Genomic DNA, 24,785 nt, shown 5'->3' with positions numbered 1-24,785 from the left:
TCACTAACAGCCTGACAAGGCAGCTAAACGTGCCACCTGGGGGGACCTACAGAGTCCGTGAGCTTCAGGTGTGAAGAATGGGACTGCAGAGTGCTGACTTGGGAAATTCGGAAACTCTGCACACGGGGTTCTGGACAGGCTGTGTGTTATGCCAACGGGAAAAAGAGCCCCTGCAGTTTCCACGGTGACCGCCCACTCGCCACTTCGAACAAATTCTTGATATTGTTTTGAAACCCCAGTTACAAAAGGGCGGCGTGCTTGAAAGTTACTGGGGAGGAGACCAGATCTCTGACATGGAGGCCTCTTGGGCTGGACAGCACCGGGCGGGCAGCAGATTCTGTGATCCCTTTTAAACACCCAAATTTCTTTTCCGTCCTGGGTCAGAATTTCTTGTTTTTTTCTTCCTTCCTTCCTTCCTTCCTTCCTGAGATAAAGATCCTTTTCTTTGAGTTGAAAGGTCTGGTATTGGGGATGGTGTAGAAGCTGGTAGAGGTCTGCGGAGCAGGACTGCACCTGGGAGCCTCTCGGGGCAGCTGCAGGGTGGGGTGGGGGCTGGTGTGTCCCTCCTGCCATCCGTGGTCCAGTGCCGCCCACACCCACACAGCTGGCCATCGTCTTCCCTCATTCTTCTCAGCCCTCATGCCCCCCTCTTCTGTCAGAGGGCAGTGGGGAGTGAGGAAACCGGGCATCGGGTCACACCAGGCGCTCAGCGTGCACAGCCAGGCACGATGTTGGGGGCAGTGGGTGCGTGTGGCGGCCCCTCCAGTCTCAGACAATGTTGTGCCTGCTCTGGGGCAGAGACAGAATCCCAGGACACTGATGCACCTGGGCCGCGTTGTTGTGGCCCCGTCCTTGTCTCCTCCTGAGGCCCCCACCCCTCTGCCCTGCCCAGCAGCAGGGCCTGGAGCCGGGCCTGGGGGCAGGGGGAGGGGAGCATTTCAGCCACCTGCCCAGAGCAGGTTCTGGGATGAGGTGCAGCAGGTGGGCCCTCGCCTGCACGGGGGGACTGTTGGTGTCACCGAGGCTCCAGGAGGCCCCGTCACGGTGGAGGACGGTCATCAGTTAAGTGCCTGCCCTGTGGTTTGGGTCTCGGGGAGGTAAGAGTGGCTTCTCCTCCACACCTCCCTGTTTCCTTGGATACATTCGGCTCTTCTCAGTAAGTGAAGGACACTGATTATAGATAAAAAGCAATCTTCCTCTTGATCTATGATGTTGGTGTTTGCATCAGTGTTGACGCCTTTTTTTGGGTCTTAACTCACTCAGCGCGTCCTTTGAAGCCACTCATGTAAATAATGTGTTTAGATGAGAACACGTGAGAGGTTTAAAGGCTGCCTGTTAAACTCGGGTTTCAGATGAACACCGACTACTTCTTTTAGCATAAACATGAGCATCCCTGTGATGTCTGAGACACACTTAGGCTAAAGGACACGTCGTCTGTCTGGATTCCCGTTACCTGGCTGTCCTGCGCGCTCCCTGGCGTGTGTCTGCGTGGACCTTCTGGCAGGCGGATCTTTCGGTTCACCCAGGAAATGTCTGGTCTTGTTTCCTGGGCCGCTGGTCGGCCAGCTCAGGCCTGTGCGGCAGCCCTGTGTTTGCTGCCAGACAGGATGCGGGCGACCTCACGCTGGGGGTGCTGGCAGGGTCATGAGCTCAAGAAGAAAAGGAAAGGGCCTTCGGGGGAGATTGCACTCTTTCCGTAGTTTAATGTGCTGATGTTTATTCTTTCAGTAACTTTTGGAAAGACCCCAAGGATGGGCTTTTTTTTTTAATTTTAATTTTTTTTTGGAGGGGAAGTAATTAGGTTTATTTATTTAATGGCGGGACTGGGGATAGAACCCAGGATCTTGTGCACGCGAGGCATCCACTTACCCCTGAGCTATACCTGCCTGTCCAAGTGCTGACACTTTAAACGTGTATGACTGCTGCCAAGGGTCCGAACGTCGCTGGTGGAAACAGATTCAAGAGGAAGCTCAGATCTCCTTTAGTCTGTTTGTTTGGCTGCCCCCCTGCCCCCCGAACCTTTGCATTTTCTAACGTGGGGAACATACTGTAGAGTTTCCAGAGGCGGGATGATGTGACGTTCGAGTAGTACCTGAAGGGCCGTGACCTTGAAAGTAGCTGACACACATCCCAGGGAATACGCTGCCTCTTGGGCACAGACATCAGCTCTCAGCGCGGGAAGCTGTGTCCCGTCTGTGGCTTTGTAGGTGGAGGGTCTGTGCCGAAGCTTCGCCGTCATCCAGGGTGGTGCTGTCCCGTGGCGGGTGTCAGCGTTCTGAGATGTGGGACAGTGGTCACAGCTTTGCCCTGATGTTGTGGGACACTGGCAAGTGTCCCAGAGAATCTGGTGAGAAGCCAGGTGCCAGTGAAAGACTCCATCACTCACCTCTGAAGCTTACCCCACATGTGTGGGCCGATCTTAATTCAAAGTCATTCAGAATAGAGACCAAGACTCCTTTAGACCCTACTCACGACCCAGGCTGCCCTGATACAGAGGTGCATTTGGTGATGAGTGATATGTGACCTGCGATGTTCACAAATAATAGTAAATCATGATCCGGGACTCGCTACGCCTGCCCCAAAGCAGCATGAGGAAGTCGGTTCTGGTCGTGACGTGGTGTGTTTCCTGGATGTGTTTCTCCTGATTCTGCGTTGACTCTGCCTGTGTATGATTCAGCCTTGCTTAGTTTTGTTGAAAAACATACTCCATAAATATGTGTGAAAACATCTGGCAAACCCTGTTGTCTTGGGAATCATGTGTCCTGGGTGTGGACTGTTGAAGACTTACTGGCGCTTCAGTTGTCTGTTCTGTGGTGCAGGTGGAACAGTCCTAAAAGCCGTGGGCTCTTCCCACCCCTCTGACCTAACAGAATATGCAAAGAGACCTCAAGTTCATTTGAAAAGATGGGTCTATAATTGAAATGGAAAGTTCTGGAACCTGGCGTGACCTGGAGAGAAGGCCTTTGTGAGTCAGCGGAAGGCGGTGACTCCACCCGGAGGCGTCTCAGAGGTGAGCGTCTCCTGCCCACAGACGTCTTGCCCTGTCTTGCTGCCTACCTGTCTTTTAGGCAAGGTCCTCCCAGGTCACATTAGGGAAGTATTTTGGGAAACCTTCAGGAAGGGCTGGGCTGCGTCTCTGTCCCCAGAGTTTGACCCTGTAACTTCTGCCCTTCCAGCCTGTAAAAGGGCTGGTGGCGCTTTCCTGCTGGGGACTCTTCCCTTGGAAGGACCGCATGTGAACCCCGGTGTGGGATCCTGCTCTCACTGACGTCCACTGGAGGGGCTGCTTGCTGCTGGATAGAGTCCTGGAATCTCCGAGTGTCCCAGGCAGAGCCTTTCAGATGCACACAGCACAGGTTTCCGTGCCGACTCCAGGTGGCAAGAGGATGAAATATTCAGCTGTAGAATTGCATGCAGTTTGGAGAGGATGCCTTGTCTTCTTTCATTAAGTAAAACGCAACCAGGCAATTGAAGACATGGATTATCCTTGCATGTCTTGAAGATCCATGCAGGGAGAAGCATGAGGATTGGGGTGGGGAGGTCGGAGGTCAGAGGGAAGCATGAGGATTGGGGTGGGGAGGTCAGAGGGCTTCCAGGCAGGTGGAGGTGGGAAGCCGCCCAGCGCACCTGTCCAGCAGGCATCCTTAGCGCTCGGCCCAACCCAGATTTTAAGGAAATGAGAACAGCAATAAGTGACTCCTCAGAATGAAAAGCAGCAGAAACACGGATATTGAACAAATACTAAACAGCGAGCATCATCGCCCCTGGAGCTGCTGGCGGCGTTGGGTCCCCGGGCACCGGGCTGTGCGCTCACCTGCCTGGGGCTGTGGTCTTTGCTGGGCGCGGCCCTGGAGGCTGGGGCCGCCCCTCTGGTCCAGGCAGCCTCGAGATTCCTTGGCCTGTGGGCGTAGATGAAAGTAAAAGGACGATGTTTTTGAGGTGGTTAGTACTTCTGCTATGTCTACTCTGTTGGATGTTTCCGTGTTATGTTATGTGCAATGTGATCATTACAGAAATTGCAGACGAGGAAAAAGGAAAAAAGTAATGTCCTTAGAGACGGCGATGGTTGAGTTTTGGTCCCGCCGTGCCTTCTGTGCAGCTCTTTGGGTGTGCTGTTTGTGCAAGTGCACGCACACACACTTGTGTCATATTAGCGTGTATCCACACGCACGTGCGCACATACTTGTGTCTTACATTAATGTATCCACGTGCATGCGTGACACACTTGTGTCTTACATTAGCGTGTATCCATGTGCACACTTGACACACTTGTACCTTATATTAGCGTGTATCCACGTGCACTCGCACTCAGCTGACAAATGATAGCTCTGTGGCCCAATTTTTTTGGGGAGGGCGCATAATTAGGTTTGTTGATTTAGTTTTAAATGGAGGCACAGCGGATGGAACCCAGGATCTCGTGCGTGCTAAGCTCTACCCCTGAGCTGTCCCTCCCCCACTGTGGCCCGTTTTTTTAAGCTTAATGTATTATGAGCTTTTGTGTGCAGGTTAATGTTCTGTTCTGGAGAGTGGGTGCCCCCTGGGTCTCAGAGGCCGGAGGTGTAACTCATTCCTGGCTTTTCAGGGGCTGTGACGGCGTGGGGGCGGCGGTGACTTAGTGTCCCCTCCCAGCTGATGGGCTCCCTGTGGGAGGCCCAGCCCTGCCTGGACCCCGACACATTGTGGACTTCTTGTGTCTCATTTCCCACCTGGGAGCCAGGCCCGGGTTCCACCCAGATCCCCTCTCTGCGCCCTTGTGTTGTTTCTATAGTTCCATCAAGCAGAAAGGTATTTTTTGTAAGTGTAGTCAGTTACAATGTGTCAATTTCTGGTGTCCAGTACAGTGCCCCAGTCATGCATGTGCATACATGTGTTTTCATATTCTTTTTCATTAAAGGTTACTACAAGATACTGAATATAGTTCCCTGTGCTGTACAGTAGAAACTTACAAAAAATCTATTTCTAGGTACAGTGGTTAACTTCAGAAAGGCATTTTTATCTTCACTTACTAGCAAACTGGGTCAGTCATTGTTTGTTCAGTTTTTGACTTCACTTCTAAATTCATTATATATTTTAAAGTGATTGCTTTTCTCTTGCTTAGCACTGTGTCACAGGTTGTCAAAGAGAAAACAGAAACTGGTTACATTTTGAATGAAGTTATTGCTAAAGAATTTTTGTTTCCACCTTAATTCTTTTTTCACATGTAAGGCTAACCCAAGGAACAGAGTCTTTTCTTCCCCCCCTGTTTTTTCATATTTTAGGCCAGTTTATTTCAGGCAGTGATCTGAGTGAGTTACTGTTAATGAACAATACTGTTCTCAGTGGTGAAATGACATTTTGGGGATCCCAAAAGGATTGGGAAAGAGAAATTCAAAAGTACTGTGTTTTACTGACACATTTATTTTACCAACAAACTGCTTATAATTGAATTATAAAAATTCGCAGTTGTCTTTGACCACTAGGCTGAGAAACCTTTGCAGCTTGAAAACTAGCAAACTTGTAGGATCCATGTTTAGTGGGTGGCTACTCTTCTGTCCTTTGAGAATTTAAGTATCATTTCTCTTCAGAGGCTGAGATGATGTAAATATTGACTTAGGAACTTCCATCAAGTTCCATAAAAGGGACTCTACGTTTCTTTTTCCCAGAAAATAAAATGTTCAATGCAGTATTTTCTCTAATTGAAAGCTACCAAGTTAATATAATTAATTACATCAAAAAAGGGATAAAAAAAACCCTTTCAAGTTTTATTACTTCTTGGCTTTAAATAGCAAAGAAATGTCAGATGTGAATTCTGAGATAACAGGTTTTTATTGAGAGCTACTTAAGGGGATCGGTTAAAGTAATAAAAAATTTGTCCTTGGATTATGCCCCTATTTAAATATTTTAACAAAGCATGTGTTGGAAATATTGATGCATTGTTTGCAAATATCCTTGGTAAAGACAAAAAGTCGTGAATGTGTTCAGACTGAGTGAAGGCAGAGGGTTTTCAGATTTTAAAAGTTTCTTGGGACTCCTGGAGTTGTCCTGATGAAAATTTGTCTCCATGTTTTCGTGGGTTAATAAAATGCCAGAAGAGCCGAGGGAGTGTGGAGTGAAACATTGAAGGCTGAAGCCGCGCTCCCAGCCCTCTGCCCTTGCCGGGGACAGGGCCAGCCTGCTCTTTGAAGTCAGGGACCAGATGCACCACTGGGTAGCTGTTACAGAGTGGAAGGATTCAGAGTTCAAAGGCATCTCACGGAAACCCTTTGCCAAGTCTCATTTCAAAACTTTACAGCAACCATCAAATGGCTGCAAGCTGAGAAGCACTGTGAAAATCTGTTTATTTCTCCGGGTCCCAGCCCGTCCTGACCCCGTGTTTGCCAGGTCGTTTATGGAGGTCTTGGGGGCAACGCTGGCCACGTGTGAGAACCCTGCCTTCGTCCTTCGTCGCTCTTTGTTTGCTTATTAACAACAGCTGTAACTGGAGATGAATTTGGGGGAGGGACTTGAAGGAGGTGCGTGTTCTTTTATCTAGAGTCAACTTGGGAAGGAGGCAGTATTTCAGATGGAAGGAAATGGATATTTTCAAAAACACTTTTTTGCCAACAATGAAGACACTCTGGGTTTTACTTTCGAAGTGTGTGCGCCGTGAGCCTGGTCTCCGCTGCCCGGAGGTTTGGCGTGCCGTTACTTCTCATTGAAGGGGCTCCACGCTTACTGCTGAGAGATGCTTCGGATGGAGTCCAGTGGGAAGGAGTCTCAGGGCTGCGGCTTGTTTCTTGAAGCCGACAGAGAATGTGCCATTTATGCTGTAGTTTCCTGATCTGGCTTTTGGACTTGGGTTACATTTTTATGATTTGAAACAGGATTAAATCTTTGAAGACCAAAAAAAAAAAAAAAAAAAAAAAAAAACCAAACAAACCCCAAAACAGTAAGTTTGGGAAACTTGCAGATCTTGTCTTTGGTCACTGATGGGAAAATCCATGGCCTCTGACGTGGTCTGAGCACGTGCCGCCTTCCCTGGCCGGCTGTGCCCGGCCCAGTGCACACGGGGCGCAGAGCTGGAATCGGGTGCTTCCCGGCTCTGCCTGGAAGAGAGACAGCGCATCCTCTCCGTCTGTGGGCGACACCCGGGGCTCCTTGCCCCCGGGGAGCCGCCCCCTCCAGCAGGACCAGGGTATCTTCCAACTAGGGTGCTTTCATCCCTTTCCAAGGATGCCTTTCTGTGCTGGGTTTTCATCCCAAAGTTTCGTCTGTCTTTTCTCTGAGCCTCGCCTGCCTTCCCTGCCAGTAAGATGTGGTGATTGAGTGTGCGGTGCTGGAGGCTGACCTTCTCTTCCCGTCACCGAGCGTTTGGTGCGGAGGGAGTGTCACTGAACAGCTCACTCCGTTAGCGTAGGTCAGTGAGGTACTCCCAGGTGTGGGGAAGGTGGCCGAGAGCACACGGACTCCTTTGCAGACAGCTCACGGGGGGCTGGAATCAAAGTGACTGATGAAAACCATCCCTTTTACGAGTCCGAGTGATGCTTTTTCGAGCCTTGCTCTGTGGAGGGATTTGCACAAGAAGCTCTGAAACCAGCTTTGTCTCCAGGACAGGATCGTTCAGCTGGTGTCTCTCTGCAGGTGAAACCAGAGGCCTGTAGTTCCTGGTAGCTCCACGGAGCCCCTGCCGGCCGCCTCGGACCCCCAGCCACCCCGTCAGCAGAGCCCTGGCGCGATGCTGGGGAGACGCCGCCGCCCGCAGGGCCAGGGGCGACAAGGAAGAGAGAAACGGGCGCATGGTGCAGTGAGTTAGGGACCTGAGCCCAGACAGGTTTGCTGTAACCGTCATCAGAGTGCAGTGATCATCATGTGCGGACAGATGTCAGCTCGGATTCAGATTTCATTGCATTTCAAGTCGTCACACCCTCCGACTTCTTTATCAGCCTTGCTCCCTAAGAGGTCCTCCTAAGAGCTCAAGATGGTTGCTCTCCATCCTGGACCACGTGGTTGAGCCACTGCAGGGAGACAGTTCATTTAGGATGTGTGTGTATGTGTGGTGTGTGTATGGGGTGGTAATGTGTGTGTGTGGGTGTGTCCATGTGTCACGTCATTTGGAAAAAGATTAAAAGCCAGACTCGGATGGGGACATAGTGCAGTCTCCCCAGTACGCCAGCTTTGCAGAAGAGCATGCTTTCAAGGACGTCTTGTCTTACTTAAGTACATGCTAGGGCACTAGTCGAGAAGAAAGGGAAATGCCTTGTTTCAGAATAAAGAGGGTGGTGTTTTTTTTCCCCAAGGTGGGATGGTGAACAGTCAAGGAGTAACACCGAGAGCCGGCAGTAGTGGGTGATGCAGTTTATCTAAGCGCTTAGGGGTACATGTGTCTGTGTACACGCACGTCTTCACCGTTCTGTTAGAAGTGCAGTCTTACAGTGAATTTGTGCAGAGTAACGGCAGAAGATCATGTGCTTTTGGTGGCATCAGAGTTTCTCCAAAAAACCTTTTGTTTCAGGTATTTAATTTTTTTTAAAAAAATAAACAATTCATAAAATTCCTTGAGCTATTTGGGTGGTTATATAAGCTGTTTCAATATTGTATCAACTTGAGAAAAATTTAACAAAACCTCTTAAATAAGCAGATATCCCCTCTTCTCAGAAACATAAACATCATGTTGGAACATTTTTGTTCACAGGGTTTTGTGCAGAACTTTACTTGCTCACTAATATTACTTGCCTGTGCCGTTTTTTAAAGCTCGTTTGTTTCCGTTTTGGTTTTATCGAGTCATGTGTAACCCATGCCAGAAGTGGGTTAGATGAAGAAAGCATTTTTGCTGTTAGCATAAAATCAGTCTCTGTGGGGTGAGACTGAGGGGAGCCAGAGGGTGGGGCATGTGTGGGGAGGATTATTTGAAAGAATAAAATCAAATCTTAGTTATAGAATAGAATAAGTGATGTGAGAATGCCTCAAAAACAGTAGAAAATATAGGAAAAATCTAGGCAATTAGAAATCCCAGTCGTTACACAATTCATTTAATTTTTTAGAAATCTGCACTGTATCTTATTCAGTGTTAAAAAGTGGGCTTAGTGGACTGGTTCGTACCTGGTTGCATCGAACACACGGGTCCTGTGGTTGCTTTAGTCCTGATACCTGCCCATCGGCTGACTGGTTCTGTAATCCACGGAGACCTTGACTGGCTGTGGGGCTTCAGGGAACTAGAGAGACATGCCACCTGGGGCTTGTTAGTGTTGAGAAGGTCACGGTCTCACTGAGAAGGACATTCAGTGCATTTCTGCTCGGCAGTTCAGAACCGAGGGCTGTGTCAGTGTTTGCCTGCAGGCTTAGCACAGGGACACACGTGGTGTGTGTGCGTGTGCACATGTAAACACGTGGCGTGTGTTATGTAATTTCAAAGTCCTGGGGTAGTAAGTTTCAGCTACGAAATTCTTCCCAAAGTACTTGGGAAACAGCTTTAAGATGTCTTGGCAAGGTTGGCGTGGTTGGGGTCGGGAGGGGGGAGGGGGAGGGGGCCCACTTCAGAGGCAGAAAAGCCGTTCTTCTGAGTCTGCTGAGCCCTGTGGTCGCGTCTCCACAGCACAGCACTTGGTTTCTGCCTTCAGACACGCTTTCTTCTTCCTCACGTAGGACCTGGGTTTCCACGTTCCTTCTTCCCAGATGTGGGATCTGCTGTCAGGAGGGGCACATCCTCCTGGGGCCCCACCGGGAAGGGCACAGCTGGGACCACCGGCGCGGCCTTGGGCTCGACCACTGGTGTCATTGGTGGGATGACACTCAGGGTTGGGCTGCATGGGGACTGGGGGGACGGCATTGGATTCATTCGAATTTTCAAGACACCGTGAGAAGGAGGACTCAGAAAGAAGCCCAGGGTTCACGGGAACATGAGGGAAGCAAATGTGACTCAGGCCTCCGTGATGGCCCGAAACTGTGTTCAGAAGGTGTTGAGGTGGAAGCGTCAAGAGTCACCAAGGTGCCACTGTCACTTGGGTCATCGGGGCCACATCTTGGCAGCGGGCTGACCTCCCACCTTCTCCGACGAGCACCGCACCCTTCCTGTTGCCGGCCCGTCCTCCTCTTTCGTCTCCTCGTTAACCCATCGGTCAGCGGTCCCAGCAGCACGAGTTTGAAATCTGTGGCCACTTTCTTGCTGGGGCCGAGCTTCCGGGTCACCAGGCCAGAGGGCAGGGTCTGTATGGACTCCCTCTAGTCCCTGAAGCCCAAGGCGGTGCTTCCAGGCCACACACGTGCAGGGCAAGGAGTGTGGATGAAGGCCGGGCGTGGTGGCCCTCCTCCTGTCCCATTGGGGTGGCCCTGCAGGTGCACCGCCCCCTCCCCGGGCCCCCACCCCCCAGCTCCCCTGCCCTGCACGGAAGCAGCACGTGTGAGGACCTTGGCTGCCTTGGTCCGCACCTGGGGAGGGGCCCAGTCAGGAAACGGGGGACTTCTGTGTCATTCACTCTGGGAATAATGGGCGGCAGCGGCTGGGCAGTGTGCGTGTGTCTGTGTCTCGTGCGCGTTTACACTGGAGATAGATGTGTGTGTACTCATCTCCAGTCACTTGCACCGGGCGCTTTCCAGGGGCCTTCCCACCCGGTGCCCGCCGGAGCCACATGTGTGGGATGTTCGCAGGAAGCAGGGGACCGGGTATGTGTCACCTGCGTTTGCTGCCAGGACCGGGAGGGTGGCTGTAGCATCTCCCGTGGCCTAGCGGACTCTACAGACGATGGGGGACCGCCAGCTCATGCACGTGCCCCCGGGCACACACGTGCGTGCCCACAGTGGTGATCACAGGGTCGTTGGGGCTGGAGGGGCAGTAGGGCCAGTGGCCGGGGTCCCACGTAGGACCGGTGATGAGGCCACACACGGGTGTCACCAGCCCAGCTGGCAGTGGTGGAGGAGGGGCGACTGGCTTCTGTGGTCCGTCCTTGGCTCACTGCATCTGCTGAGCTGCGTCTCGGTCAAGTTCAGGCCCCACACTCGACCTGTGCCCACTGGGTGCTTTGGGAAAGCAGTTAGCGGGGTGAAAGGCTGAGAGCCCCACCCCGAGCCCCGATGCCCGGTGGAGTGGAGATGCCCAAGTTCAGCCCCAGGGCCGGCGCCCGGGCTGCCTGGGGCCTCAGGAGCGTGCGTCGCAGGCAGCTGCTTGGTGGCCTTGACCGTGGAGCAGAGGGCGGCAGTGGTCCTCGGGGATGCTTGAGGGAGGACCTGTGGTTCTGAAGACGCGGAACTATGCCGTGTGACTGTATATTTTTCCCAGATTCTAAGAATAACAGACACTTCATTTTTTGCAGTTACATGTTTGTCTTGGTGAGCGTTTTGCAGGAACCGTGACTGACAGCGGCCTGTGAGTAGAGGGCCCTGCGTTTCCTGCTGGCTTAGCTCACCTGGGCCGTGAGCTTGGGCGCCCTGAGTTTTGAGGGTGTGGACTGCTGCGCTCCGCTTTTAAATATACCCCGACAGAGGCACACGTTTTCTCCTTTTAAAGAACGGTGCCTTTGCTGGGTTTTGATTTCTGGACTTTGTAATTGTCTGGCTATGGGAAAGGAGTGATTCTCAGGACTCGGGGTCACGTGTGAGACGATCTGGTTGGACACTAGCTGACCCCGGCCAGCCTCCCAACCCAAACACTGCGAGGCCCTTGTGGGAAACTGTGTGTGTGAGACCGTGTGTGCATGGGGCCTGTGCATGTGGGGGCCTGTGTGTGCCCTGTGTACACGTGTGTGGCTGGCCTGCTTCTGCACACACATGACTGTGATGGCGTGTGGCCTTGTGTCTGTGCCCAGGAGGCGGGAAGGGTCAAGATGGACGGACGGACGCCGACAGGAGAGGGTGCAGGTTCGGCCCGGGGACCTCCAGGGTGGCGAGGGGACGGCTCGGCAGCTCTGAGACGAGTAAGGGACGCGGACACACTCTCTCTTTGAAGGTGCTTTATTTCGGCTCCGCCACCACCGTCGGTGGGCCTCAGTCCCGTGTGAACTGCCAGGGCTTTCAGAGGAGTGGAGGTTGTCAGTTAAGGGTGATGGAGACACAGCAGCTGGTAAAGAGACTCCTTAGATCAGAGGGAAGAAACAGAGGCAGTGGCTGTTTTCCTTAAAAAGTGGGTTTAGGTAGCAGAACGTGTGTGGGGACTGGTTGTGACTTTCAGATCACTTCCCACTTTACATCCTGCATCCTGATTGTCCAGGCCTCACTCTGTCCTGGGGATCTGGGTTCCCTGTCCCGAGGGCCTCCCCTCACGTGGGTGCCGAGGGACAACACAGGTCCCAGGTCCCGGAGGTCGCAGGACGGGCAGAGCGGGGGAGGTGGGGGGCCTTCCGGCTCTGGGACGTGGCCGGGCTGCCGGCCTCATCACCACGAGTTCACGTGGTTGGCTGGCTGGCTGATCAGCGGGGATCTCCCTTCCGGGGAGGAGCTTGGTGGGGACCACGTGTGTGCTCTGCTCACCACGGAATCGGGGAGCGCAATCACAGAGCCTCCTGGGCTCCGGGTACAGAGTAAATTGATTAATATTGACCAAGGCGATGTCTTTAACAAGTAGAAGACGTGGGGCCGCGACGTTGACTGGTGTCCTCAAAATACGTCCTGAGAGCGCTGTCCCCACCCCCCGGCGCGGCCCCTCCCCTCCCGCGCGTGCAGGCAGCCAGGCACGCGCACACGCGCAGTCCAGGAACGGCGGCGCGCACTCAGCAGGTGCACGGAGAAACCCGCCTTCCTGCACGCGCTTCAGAGCTGACCGCGTCCTGAAGTCAGGAGGACGGTGGCAGAGGCGTCGTGGGCTGAATGCAAGTGTGACCAGCGATGTTTCCCGGCCCCTCCCCCTTGCCCCGGGTGTCTCGTCCGCGCGGGTGGGCGAGTTATTTTAGGCTGGTCAGCCGCGAGCCTGCAGCCGCGGGTCCCCTTAGGTCTCAGACGGGATGCCAGGCCAGTGGGCCGGGCTGGGGGGGCCCTTCCTTTTGAGTCCAGCTAATAGAATTTGACAGAAAACCCTTTACTTAGCTGTAAACATTTTAAATTCGTAGGTTCAGAGCTCCTGCGCAGCCAGCAAGCCGTGGAACACGGTCACGGCAGCGCCCTCTCAAAACAGAAATCTGACTAAAGGGTTGAGAAAATAAACGTTAGTAGCTGGGGCTTTCCCGGGCGATGTTGCTCCAGTGGGGCTTGTAATTCTTTGTCTTGACGTAAAAAAAAAAAAAAAAAACTGGATAAATTGAAGGTAAGCTATAAATCAGGAGAAAAAATTAAAGCTATACAAGAGAGGGGAATACAGTTATTTCCTCTTGATTTAAAAAAAAAAGGAGAGAAAAAGAAAACTAAGGAATCAAGAAGTTCATGAACAAATGTATATGTGCTTTTTTTCCCTCACATTTTAATGAAGAACAGAATAATTACAGCGGGCCTGGGCAGCTCGTCTGAGGTCCCTGAAACAGCTTCGTGATGAGACTTGGGAAGATTTGCTTAAATTATTAAGTAAAATATAAAGAGATTCTTTCCACACAGTGTCTCTGGTGGAGCGAAACCTCTGAGATTTAAAATTTATTTAAGACTGAACTCTTCATGTGAGCAATACAGAAAAATCTCTGTTTTATTCTCATTTATACATTTATAACCATAAAAGTCTACAAGATTACTGGGCCCGCTTCTGGCGTGGGTGAGATTCCAGGCCGCACAGGCTGGTGCCACTCAGTTAACGTTCTCTGTGGTTGCCTCCCCGTGGTCACGGCTTCGTGGCTCCCGGTTAACTCCGTGCGAGGTCCGTGGTGCCCATCAGTCGAGACCAGAGGAGAAGGGATGTTGGATGAGGCCGGGTGGGATGTTTACTGTGTATAGTTAGCTTCATGAAATGATCAAGTTTTAACTTTGTGGGCACGGAGCTGGCAGATCCTGCCAGACACCCAGGAATAGGTCCCTGGAACAGGCAGTCCCCCTGATCTGAAGACGCCTAGGACGCTACTCCAGGAACTCGAGAATTTTGATTTTGACGTGGACGGAATTCTGTGTGTGGATGAACATGGATAATGAGACCACGTCCCACACACCGTGGGCCCTTTCCCCTTCGAAGCACCCCCGTTTCTGTGTGTTTCTCTCCAAAAATTGCACATTTGGAGGTGCTTATAATCCAACCTCCAAAGTCTGTTGCCTGTAAATCCATTATTTCATCTAAGTTCACCTCTGACAAATAATTCAAGTATATTCCTAGTTTAAAGCCCCCGGCGTTTTAACCGCTGGAAACCCTGATGAACAAAGGGGCATGTCGCAACGTAAGAGGTCGGAAGACCTTTTGATGAGCTGCTTGCTTGCATCATTTAGAGTACGTTTCGTCTGCACGGACGGAGCGGATGCAGACGCACGCACGACTGTCCTGGCCGTTTTAAGGCCAGGTCTGGGTGTTGCTCTGGCTGGCAGATACCTGCTGCTTGAAGCAAATGTCTGCAGCCCCCGCGCCACCCCCCCCTCCCGAAATCAGGGACCACGCGCGGCCGGGAGCGGGACGCAGGCTCTTCCCTTGTGATGCGGCGCCATCTGGCGGCGGTGTCCGCACACGACGCCGGAAGCCGCGGCCCCGGGGACAGCCTGGCCCCTCCTCCAGCCCGGGGCCCCGTGCTCCCACGGGGCCTTTGTTCCGCAGGTCAGCCCGAGCCCGCTGTTCAGTCTGAAGACTGCGCTGATAGATAACCCCAGCTTTTTTTTCTTTTCTTTTCTTTTTTTTTTTAAATAAAGGATAATTATAACTTGCTGGTAAACACACTGAACTGGGGCTTTGCGTTTTAGCCCTAGAAAACCTGCTAACCCACGTGAACGCTGGTTTGTGTCTGCGGTACTTCTTCGACGGTGTGGGTTTACGGGGCTGCTTCTCTTCTCTTACTCCGTTACTGGTCTCCTGAAACACATCTTGTGAGAGAAGAAACCAAAGTGGCTGAAGTGAAGCACGTTCCTTAGGGTTCTGCCTCCTGTTCCTCGGGGAAGCCAAAAGATTGGAAGACGTTGCAAAACAAACGTTTTACGTGCTGAGCTTTCCCTGCCCTGGTTCTTACTCTGTATTTCCTTAATGACGTTTTAAAATCGGAAAGTGATAGAAATACCTTCTTTTCAACAATTGCATTTGACTTACTTTGTTTTTTGCCTTTGTAAAACGGGAATGTTCATTACTCTTTAGAGCCAAGTTTGGGAAGCTTTGTTAAATGATTTCTTTTTATTTTTACATTTGTTTGCATTTTGCCCAACAGACAATTTACAGTTTACTGTTAGGATTTGGGGGTGAAGGAGGGTGTGTAAAATGTACAACAGCTGTGAAAATAGACTTGAACTCTGTTCCCTTCAGCATGAATTTGATTTAAAAATACTCCTCGAGTGACACATTTTTATGGTTGCATCTATGAGGAAACAGTAAGTTCTAGATTTCTTGAATGTGATTACGTTTTATGGCAAGACTCCTTTTTAGTAACTAGAAACTTGGGTGGAAACAAGAAGTATTCAATTAACCTTTAAAATGTTGGTTTTGTACTCTTTTAATTGAAACGTTCATGGAAAAAAAAATCATTCCCCAGACTTTAAGCTTTTCCTTGTGGAACGTGGTTAATCTGTTTAGTCAGAAGTTCTGTATAATTTGTAGCTGTTTTTCTTTAGAAATCCAAATCCAGCTTCCAAAGTGCTAAGAGATTTACATAATTTTCCATTAACACAAATAAGTTAGTTTTGCAAGTTATTTATGTTAATAGATTAGTTACTTAAAATGAAAACTTGTATACTGTGCTCAGTCAGACAGAAAAGGCGGCAACAGTGACTTGGGGAATGTAATATTGATTCATTTATGAACGTTTAAGACACGATCATTCCGTTGTCACACATTGTTCCGGTTCCGATTTCCTTCTCACGGAGACGTTATGATGATGATTGTTCTAGTTTACACTGCATGTGGAGTGAGGCGGCTTTAAAACACTCCTAAAGGGACTTTTCTGACCGTAGAGCCGAATCGGCCTTGACGGACCCCGGGCCACTGGGAAGCATCGTGTGCAGTGAAACAAAGGCTGCTCTCTTCGTGGAGGGTGAAGTAGGGCCGAGCCGGGACTCCCACTCGGGGGCTGGGGCTGCTCCAGGGCCTGGAACCCATAGTGACCCCCTCGTTTGCTGGGACCGCCCTTCACGCGGCCTCTCAAGCAGGTCACGTGGTTGTGTGCTGTCCCGGGCGCCCCGCTGTGCAGGACAGATACTAAGTGTGTCTGCTCCTTGGTTTTTTCCCCTTGATTCTTCCAGAAGGAGAACTTCCGGATCAGACCAGCCCGTGGCAGTGTTTTTCAGCATTTCACTAGCACAGAAAGCTTCCTAAATCATATTTGTTGATTCAAAAGCCTCCTGGATGTTGCAGCTAGAAGTTTTTCTTAAGTCGTTCCTACATTGCATCCAAGACCTCCCGTGATAATAACACTTCTGCACCCACTTAAAGCTAACTGAGAGGTCTTCACCACGTGTCATCGAGAATCAGTGTTTCTGAGATTCTTGGAGCTAGAACGTCTTTCCGGGGACTCTTCTTGCCCCCAGACACATACATCTTTTTCTCTTTGTTACTAACTTCTTGCATGTCAGTTGTCTGAGTAACTTCCAACTAAATCTCGATGCATAATGGCTCTCATTTCTTTCAAAGCATTTTACTTTTTATTCTGCCGTGTATCTGTTTTTGTTCCCAGTTGTTCCTTTTTCAGACAAGGTAAAAAAATGATCAAAGAAGGATCTTCTGAGAAACACTATTTAAAAACTGACGTTCTTGCTGTCATAAATTTTTGGTAACTGGTAAACACGTATTATAAAAGTTATTAGGAACTCACAAATATTAACAATAACTGCTGGAATCGCAGTTACTTTTAATACAGGAGTTCTTTTTAAATTTTTTCTTGAAGTGTAATTGGTTTACCGTGTTGCGTTAGTTTCTGGTAGACAGCAGAGTGATTCAGTTACCATATGTGTGTGTGTGCATACATTCTTTTCCATATTTTTTTTCCATTATGGTTTATTATAGGATATTGAATGTAGTTCCCTGTGCTACACAGTGTAGGACTTGTTGTTTATCTGTTTTATACAGATTAATGTGTATCTGCTAATTCCAGGCTCCTAGTTAATCCCTCCCCACTCCCTTTCCCCTTTGGTAACCATCAGCTTGTTTTCTGTGAGTCTGCTTCAGTATAGGGGTTCTTAACTGGGAGAGTTCTTAAGGCTTCTAGTGCTTGGGCTGTTTTGTCTTTGGAGGAGGGTTATTATACGCCATCTAAGGCTTGAATCCCTGGTATAATTTGAATTGAGGCTATTTTCTATCTACTCAGCCCCGTGCCCTCCCCGATCCCCCCCCCCAATACACTTGCATGTAGAATTAGCTGGGTGGATATTTCGTTCTTAATAAAGAGCAATGGCAAGCAGGGCTTGGAGACGATCTTGTAATCGCAGCCGCCAGGGTTGGGAGAACCGGTTACCTGCACATGCAGTTTGCTGTCAGCCCAGAGCACCAGCTGCCGTTTGAGGTCAGCCCTCCAGATCTTACGTCTGGGTTTTAATTAAGAGACCGCGGCTGCTAATCGCATCTCATACTCCGGTTGTGACCGCATCACCTTCTGAGTCCGGAGAGGGGCCTCAGGAGAAGGCATCTCTCCTTACATCTCAGCTTTGCACACGCCACGGGGCCAAGCGCGGGAGCAGGGAGGCGTGTCTCTGGGCCTGGAAGGCAGCCGGGTGGTCCTCTCCAGGTCCTCCGTATCAACCAGGGTAGATCTGACTTTGTGAAGCGCTCTGTCTGGCCATTTTGACATGACCGTGGGCTGGTGTGCAGCCTACTTTGGAGACAAGATTGTCTTCTAGAATTGCATGACCTGAAGTCATTTGGGGTTCGGTATGAAAAGTTCTAGAAATTTGCTGCACATGTGAGGCTCAATGCTTCACCTTATGAGCATCCAGTTCAAATATAACCAAGTTTTTGGAAAAGTCAAGCCAGGTTTCCCCTTAGCCTCTGATTCTCCTCCAGGCAATTACTCGACAGGGTCACTTACGAAAGACGTGGCCCTTGGACGTCCTCCTGAGGGACAGCGATGCACGTCCTTGTGGTCCGAGCAGGTCTTCCGTCTCCTAGATCACCATCCGGGTGCCTGTGTGTCTGTAGAGCGCCCTGTCTTGATTGGGAAATAAAAAAAGAAAATCGTATTTTTCTTTTCCAGATTCAGCCCACATTGAAACATTCATTACAGACATCTTGTTTAGTTTTTAAAGACCCAGTCTGCAGGAAACCCAGAGACTGCGATGGCAGTCAGTGCACTAGCTTGCCTTAAGGACTGGTTTGACTGGTTATCAGTGGCCTTTTCATGGCCCAGAGGATGATGCTGGTAGAACTCAGCCTGAACTGTGTGTGGCCCATGATGAAATCAAAGTTCAGTTTTCAGATCTGTGGGAGTTTGGCAGCATCTTGGCCTTAATGGTAGAAGGTCTTTATTCCTTAGAATGAGGCAGAGGATATGGCCCCAGCCAAACCTTTCTTCAGAAGTCAGAGCAGGTGTCTGATGGCATTCGTGGACCAAGGAATTCCAGAGGGTGGGTAGGGTCACTTTAGGACTTGGCAAGTCTGAATACTCCAGGACTCTGGTCACTGTAAATAGGGGAGGACTCATCAGGCCGAGGCTGGGTCCCTGACGGCCACCCTCAGCTCCCGTAAATGGTCATGAGCCGCGTTTGTTGTGTTTCTAGGACCCCACCCAGCACGTGACGCTAGGCTGGTGACCCTGTGAGTCTTTGCTCTGTGTCTCTGGACCCCTTTCACCCCTGAGATCACCTGCATGCTCTTTACTTCTGCATAGGTTTTTTTTTTTTTTTTTTAAGTGGAGGCGCTGGGGATTGAACCCAGGATCTTGTGTGTGCTGAGTGCACGCTCTACTTCTGAGCTGTGCCCTCCCCTAAGAAAAATTTGCATTTTTTTTTTTTTAATGAAGTCTTTACTTTTGGTCTCTGCAGGCCCTTAAGAACGGCTCGCTGAACGCCGCACTTCATGCCGCACCGCGTGCCCTCTGGAGTGCGTTAGTTGTGTGCTGTCTGCTTACGTGTTAATCTTGGACATTAAGTGCCTTACTCACTCATTGATCATTGATTCAATGTATGTTCATGGATTATTTACGGAGGACCAGATGCACGAGGTGCTGGCAGTAAAGAAGTGAATACAACATGGCTTGCCCTCTTGGAGCTCAGATCCTTTTCGAGGGAGGCAGAGAAGAAACAATTACATATGCACAGGGCCCAGGAAGGGCAGGACTGCGCTGGGTAACTGGGAAGGGGTGTGCAGGGGGGTTGTTATGCAGGGAGGTCTGGAATATGCTTCCTCGTGGGGGTGCGAGGCCTTGGGGGCCCCCAGCAGCAGAGTGTTTCTGAAGAACACCAGGTGCATAGGCCCTGAGGCAGGACCGTGACTGGTTGTTGGACGCGCGTTCCCATGAATGGTGGCAATGTGGGACGAGGGCAGGAACTCCCGCCCTCCTGGTTGAATGTTTGCTCCATTAGCACCTGATAAGGTGTCATGCGGACACCTTTTCAGTGACTTTGTTCCATAACATGAAATACTCCCGCCGTGCCTTATATATTCACGTGTTTAGTTAGAGCAGAGGGGTTTCCAAGGATCGGTTTGAAATACACAAACCTGGAATGTAGTCTTTGTTCCCCAAACTGTCCGCAGTTCAGCTGGAAGGAAGGCGTAACGGACAGTGGCCATGGAGGGTCCATGCTCACTCTCCCGGCCTCCTCCCAAGGTGCCCTTTTTGTCCCCTGGGACCCACAGGGTCTTCCCACAACCCCCTCCTCCCAGGTGAGCCTCTTGTGTTACCTGGAGCGCACGTCCTGGGTGCCGACCCCAGGGGCTTGTCGACCGTGATCCACGGACAGCGCATCCCGTCAGCTCTTCTGCCTCCTCCGGAAGCTGGAGTCCTGGATCCTGTGTCCCACCTCCTTTCCTTTTCTGTCCAGTCTCCTCATGTCCACGGGGACAGAGAGCAGAGGGTTCACCGAACCTTGTTGCCAGGCCCTTCCCTGGGGAAGCAGCACCACACTTGCTCCCTTACTGGCCTTTTCGGGGGGGCAGTCCAGCTGGGAGTGGAGAGAGAGCTGGGGTGGGGGACGTGGAATCAGCCACTGCCACTGCCCCTCCTCTTGCCTTTTCTGTTGGCCACACTGGACGTCGGCCCTGTGTGCTGAGCCTTTCTTGCCTGTGGCTGGCCCTGGGCTGACCTCCTCCTGCCTTTGGGGTCTGTCTGTCTGTCTGTCTGTCTGTCAGAATAGTGGCCGTCGGGGCCCAGCTCAAGTGCGGCCTTGCCAGGGGCGAGGGGTCGAGGCTGGAGGGGAGGGGACGACGCTGTCCTGGGTGGTCCCACCTGGCCGCCGGGCCACCTGTGAAGGGCCACTCTAAACGCAGTGCCCTCCCAGCCGGTCTCTGCTCCCCCACCTCCCCCGGGGATGCAGGTCCTGAGCATCCTTGGGCCCACCTGCTGGTTCCTCCATCCCTGCAGCCCCTCCCCTTGGGGCTGCGTGGGCACCTGTCTGCCGCTTTGACTGAAGCCTGACGGCATCCAGGGCTGCGCTTTGTAGTGCGATTCTCGTGGGGAGGAGCTGGGGAGGGAGGCCGAGGGCAGGACGGCGGGCCTGGCCTCCCTGAGTTGACCTGCTGCTGGCAGTTGGGTTCCCCAGCCCTGTTAACCGAGAGCCTCAGCTGGAAGGGGGTCTGGTTTGGAGAAGCACCTGCTCCTCAGCTGCCCTCCTGTCGCCCCCTCTTGATCTCAGGCTGTTGACATTCCCCGTTCTCACTGGTCCTCCGGAGCTGGGAGGCCGCCGGCCAGCGGTGGGGCCTTTGCTTTTGTCACTGTTTCCCCTGATAACACGGCCCCGCCCCCATCGGTGACGCGGGTAACTTCCCTGCTTCAGTTTCTTGCTTAGCGTCTTGGTCATAGGCGCGCAGGTTCTCGCGGGGCTCTTGTGGGAGCATCGCGTCTGGGGGCTCTGACAGACGTGCTCGGAGCACCTGCAGGTGCGGAGTGTCCGCTCACACTGGCCCCGCTGCTTCAACACGCCCGTTCCTCTCATCGTGTCTGGCATGGGGCCCCACACATCTGCGTCCCTTTAACGCCGGAAGGAGCCAGGTCCCCAGCTGCAGGCGTGACTCTGAAAACGTAAAAGTGAAGTTGACAGACTGAGCCTGAATCCGAATTAAGCAAAGGACGAGACGGTCCCTTGAATTTAATTCCAGGTTCTATACCCCCCTTCTTGGGGGGGGGGAGGTCATTAGATTTACTTATTTACGTTTATATGTATTTTTAATGGAGGCGCTGGGCTTTGAACCCAGGACTTCACGCGAGCTGAGCACATGCTCTACCTCTAAGCTCTGCCTCCACCCTCTCCTGGTTTTTGATGCATCTCGTCACCCTCTGTTAACTAGTAACCTGTCGCTGGACAGGAGGCTCTGTCGTTCCCGTACAGCCTACTGAGTCATTTAACTGAAAAAAGAAGCCCCACCCCAGATACCGCCATCGTGCCCTCAGGTTTGGGCTGCCCTTAACCGAACCTGCCGCTCCCGGGCCCGGATCGCGCTGTGGCCTAAGACCAGCGTGTCCCTCCCCGCCAGGCACTCGGCGGTTGGGGGGTGCTCCTCCGTCTCCTGTTCTGTCCTGGTGAGAAATGGTAACTTGGCGTTTTGCGTTTTGATCCTCCAGGGGCAAAGCCACGCCGCTGCTGCTTTTCTGAGGAGGTAGCATCGACTGTGCTCACCAACGGGGCCCAGAGTCTCACACTTGGAAATAACCCATCAGGAAAAGACGCGGGCGAGCCCCGCGCCGGGATCGCAGCTTCTGTGTCCGCACTTGAAAACGGCAGCAGAGGGGCTTCCACGAGACCAGAGCAGCCTCGGTTCTCTAGGGACTTGCAGATGCCAGCGTTCCACCCCAGGCAGGAGGCCCCTGGCCCCAGGCATGCTGCAGGCTTCTCTTCCAGCTCCCATCAGACTTTTCCGGAACGAGCAGACCCACAGCTCTCCTCCGAGAGCCAGGCCAACCCCGCGAAGGAAGAGAAACTGTCCGATTTGCACAACAAGGAGCCTGCCGGGGGAGGGAGAAGGGCGCCGGCCCCGGACCTGATCCCGCTGGACCTGAGTGAGCGGTCGACGCGGGACGACCCCAGCCGTAAGGAGCTGGCCTCCTCCCTGCAGGCCGCCCTGGCCGTCCACCCGTGTCCTTACTGCAACCACAAGACCTACTACCCCGAGGTCCTGTGGATGCACAAGCGAATCTGGCACAGGGTCAGCTGCAACTCCATGGCCCCCCAGTGGATTCAGCCCAACGGTTACAAAAGCATCAGAAACAACTTGGTTTTCCTTTCCCGGAGCGGGCGCACCGGCCCCCCGCCTGCCCTTGGGGGCAAAGAGTGCCAGCCTCTGCCCATCTCTCGGTTCACGCGCACTCAGGTGCCGGGCGGGGCGCCGGGGCCCAAAGGCAGCCCCTCGCCCCTGGGCGCGACCACGAAAGCCGCCAGCCTGCCTCGGAGCAAGGAGAGCCCTGCCCCCGGGGGCCCCTGTGCGCTCTGGGCGCCCGGCCCCGACGGGCATCGGCAGACCAAGCCCGGCCTGGGCCCCGAGCTGCCCGGAGCTCCGGCCCAGCTACCCCCGCCCAAGCCCAGCAAGCCGGAAGCTGGCCCCAGACCCGGGCCCGTGGCGGGCGGCGGTGGCTTCAGCAGAAGTGCCCCCCCGACGCCCACCGTCATCACCCGCGCGGGCTCCCAGCCCCCGGCCAACAGCAGGCTGGGGGACAAGTACCTCACCCCCCCGGCCGGAGCCGGCCTTGGCCCCCCCAGTAAGCACAGTGCCCCAGACCCCCCGAGAGCCAAGTTCAGCCCCCAGCCTCAGGGTCAGCCACAAGGGAAGGGCGACGGGGGCCCCCCTCTACCTCCCCGAGAACCCCCCTCCAAGGCTGGCTGCGGAGCGGGCCCCAGAGGGAACGCGGCCGTCCTGCACACCATCAAGCCGGAGCCGCCGTCCGAGGGCCCCGAGAAGCGCCTGGACTTCCTCAATGTCTTTAAGACGTACATTCCAAAGGACTTCGCTGCCCTCTACCAGGGCTGGGGTGCCAGCGGCCCAGCGCTCGAGCACAGAGGTAAGACCTGCGGGCCCCCCCCACCCGCCCTGGGAGCGCGGGCACCAGGTCCTCAGGGACCTCACCGGGGAGCCTCTGCTTAGAAGGGCCCAGTGTGCCCGCCCGCTGCGTCTGCGTGCAGCCCGCCCGCCCTGCACGCAGGTGTACACCTTCCCCCTCCCGGACTCCCGCTGGGGAGCAGGTGCCTGGTGTTGGAGGCGTCGCGGCCTCCTGGGGGCGGTCACCTGCACACCTCCCGGGTCTGTCTCCATCTCCTCCACACCGGGCAGGCGGCCTCCAGGGCGCGTCGCACTTCGCTGTGCTAAACCAGGAGTCGGTGGGTGCTCACTGTGCCTTGTGTCTCCAAAGGCAGGATGTTCGTTTGAAGAGACTGCTTTATTTTCACTTGTACATGATGTTTAAAATGCTCGTCAGTGCTCCAGCATCGTGAGCAGAGCCTTTGCAGAGCATAAGTGTGCCGTAGGTTTGGAGAATTAACTTATGCTCAAATTCTGGAAAAAATTAGACCTCAAATCATTATCTTCCTTTCCTCCCAATATCTTGGTGTTGATCCCTAAGAGTGATAATAATTACAAATTGTCAGCGAATGTCCCTGTGTGCATTGAACACCTGCACTGGACATGGTGCCCTTTTTCTTGAATGTAAACTGAAGGTTGCTCTCAGTTAACATCCTGAACACCGGGAAATCCAAGTATTTCCTATAAAAAAAAACCAACACAGACCAAAACCCCCACTGGGGCTCCGGCTCTCAGTTCATTACCTGGGTGGGCCTCACTTTTGGACAGAACTTCACATCATGCATCTATCATTTGTCAAAGTAGGTGACCATTTATGATGAGTTGAGATCTGGTTTCTCAAATTCCAGGAACTTGGAAGCACCCGTGGGGGACGTAGTTCGGGGTCTGGGGAGGTTGTATAAACAGGGAGCACCCCCATCCGTCGTGCGAATGTCCGGTGGCTGTGGTTCCGAGTGGACGGATGTGCATCTGTGAGCTCCTGGTTTTCTCCTGTGGCTTGGTACCTGCTTAGCTCCATGCCTGGAGCCATGTCCACGTGACCAGGATGCTTCGGTCCCAGTCTACCCTTAGGGAAAAACGGAGACTTTTTCCACTAGGAGAAAACTCAGGCATTCCTTGGTCTTAAGGTTTTGTCAGTGGAGTCCTTACCCTGGAGGCCTGGGGGCTCCGGCTCAGATCAGTGCTTGTTGAGAATTCCTAGAAGGAAGTGGAACCTGGCTGCCCGGAGGTGGTGGAGAGGCCTCTCTGGAGGAGTTCACGAGATGCAGTGCACACAGGTGTGTCCTGGTTAAGGCTTCCTCCCCGCCCCGGGGCTTGATTGCGGTGCTCGGCCCCTTGGTAGGCAATGGAAGGCTCCTCTGCGTGCGTAGCTCGGCGTCTCCAAGGTTACGGATGTTTGTGAAATTTAGCGAGTGCTCCGTGTTCTCAGCAGTGTTTTCCAGTCAGGCGCATTATTTGCTCTGCGATGGAATAAACGTAAAAATGAGCTGGCTTTTTGGATCTCACGCCAAGCTCAGTGCTCCAGGTGGACCCTAAAGCAGGGGAGATTTAGGCACAAGATGATGGTGAGTTTTGGGGGCCGCATTCTGGTGCCCCCTCTGTCAGTGCTGCCCCCAGACGGCACCCTCCCGGGGAGTGAGTGGGGCGT

General features: G+C 52.8%; 1 protein-coding gene across 4 annotated transcripts in view; it reads left to right on the top strand.

The window, feature by feature from the left end:
• Positions 1 to 24,785, top strand: part of ZNF516 (zinc finger protein 516) — a 97,212-nt gene that overhangs the window by 54,478 nt on the left and 17,949 nt on the right. For all 4 annotated transcript variants that reach the window (XM_064480446.1, XM_064480444.1, XM_064480445.1 and 1 more), the window contains exon 3: positions 21,690 to 23,120. In XM_064480446.1, coding sequence (XP_064336516.1) covers positions 21,690 to 23,120 — 1,431 coding nt within the window. The remainder of the gene's footprint in view (positions 1 to 21,689; positions 23,121 to 24,785) is intronic.

This window comes from Camelus dromedarius, chromosome 28 (genome assembly GCF_036321535.1).
Source record: "Camelus dromedarius isolate mCamDro1 chromosome 28, mCamDro1.pat, whole genome shotgun sequence".
Taxonomy (NCBI): Eukaryota; Metazoa; Chordata; class Mammalia; order Artiodactyla; family Camelidae; genus Camelus; species Camelus dromedarius.
This window is presented reverse-complemented; position numbering and strand designations above follow the sequence as displayed.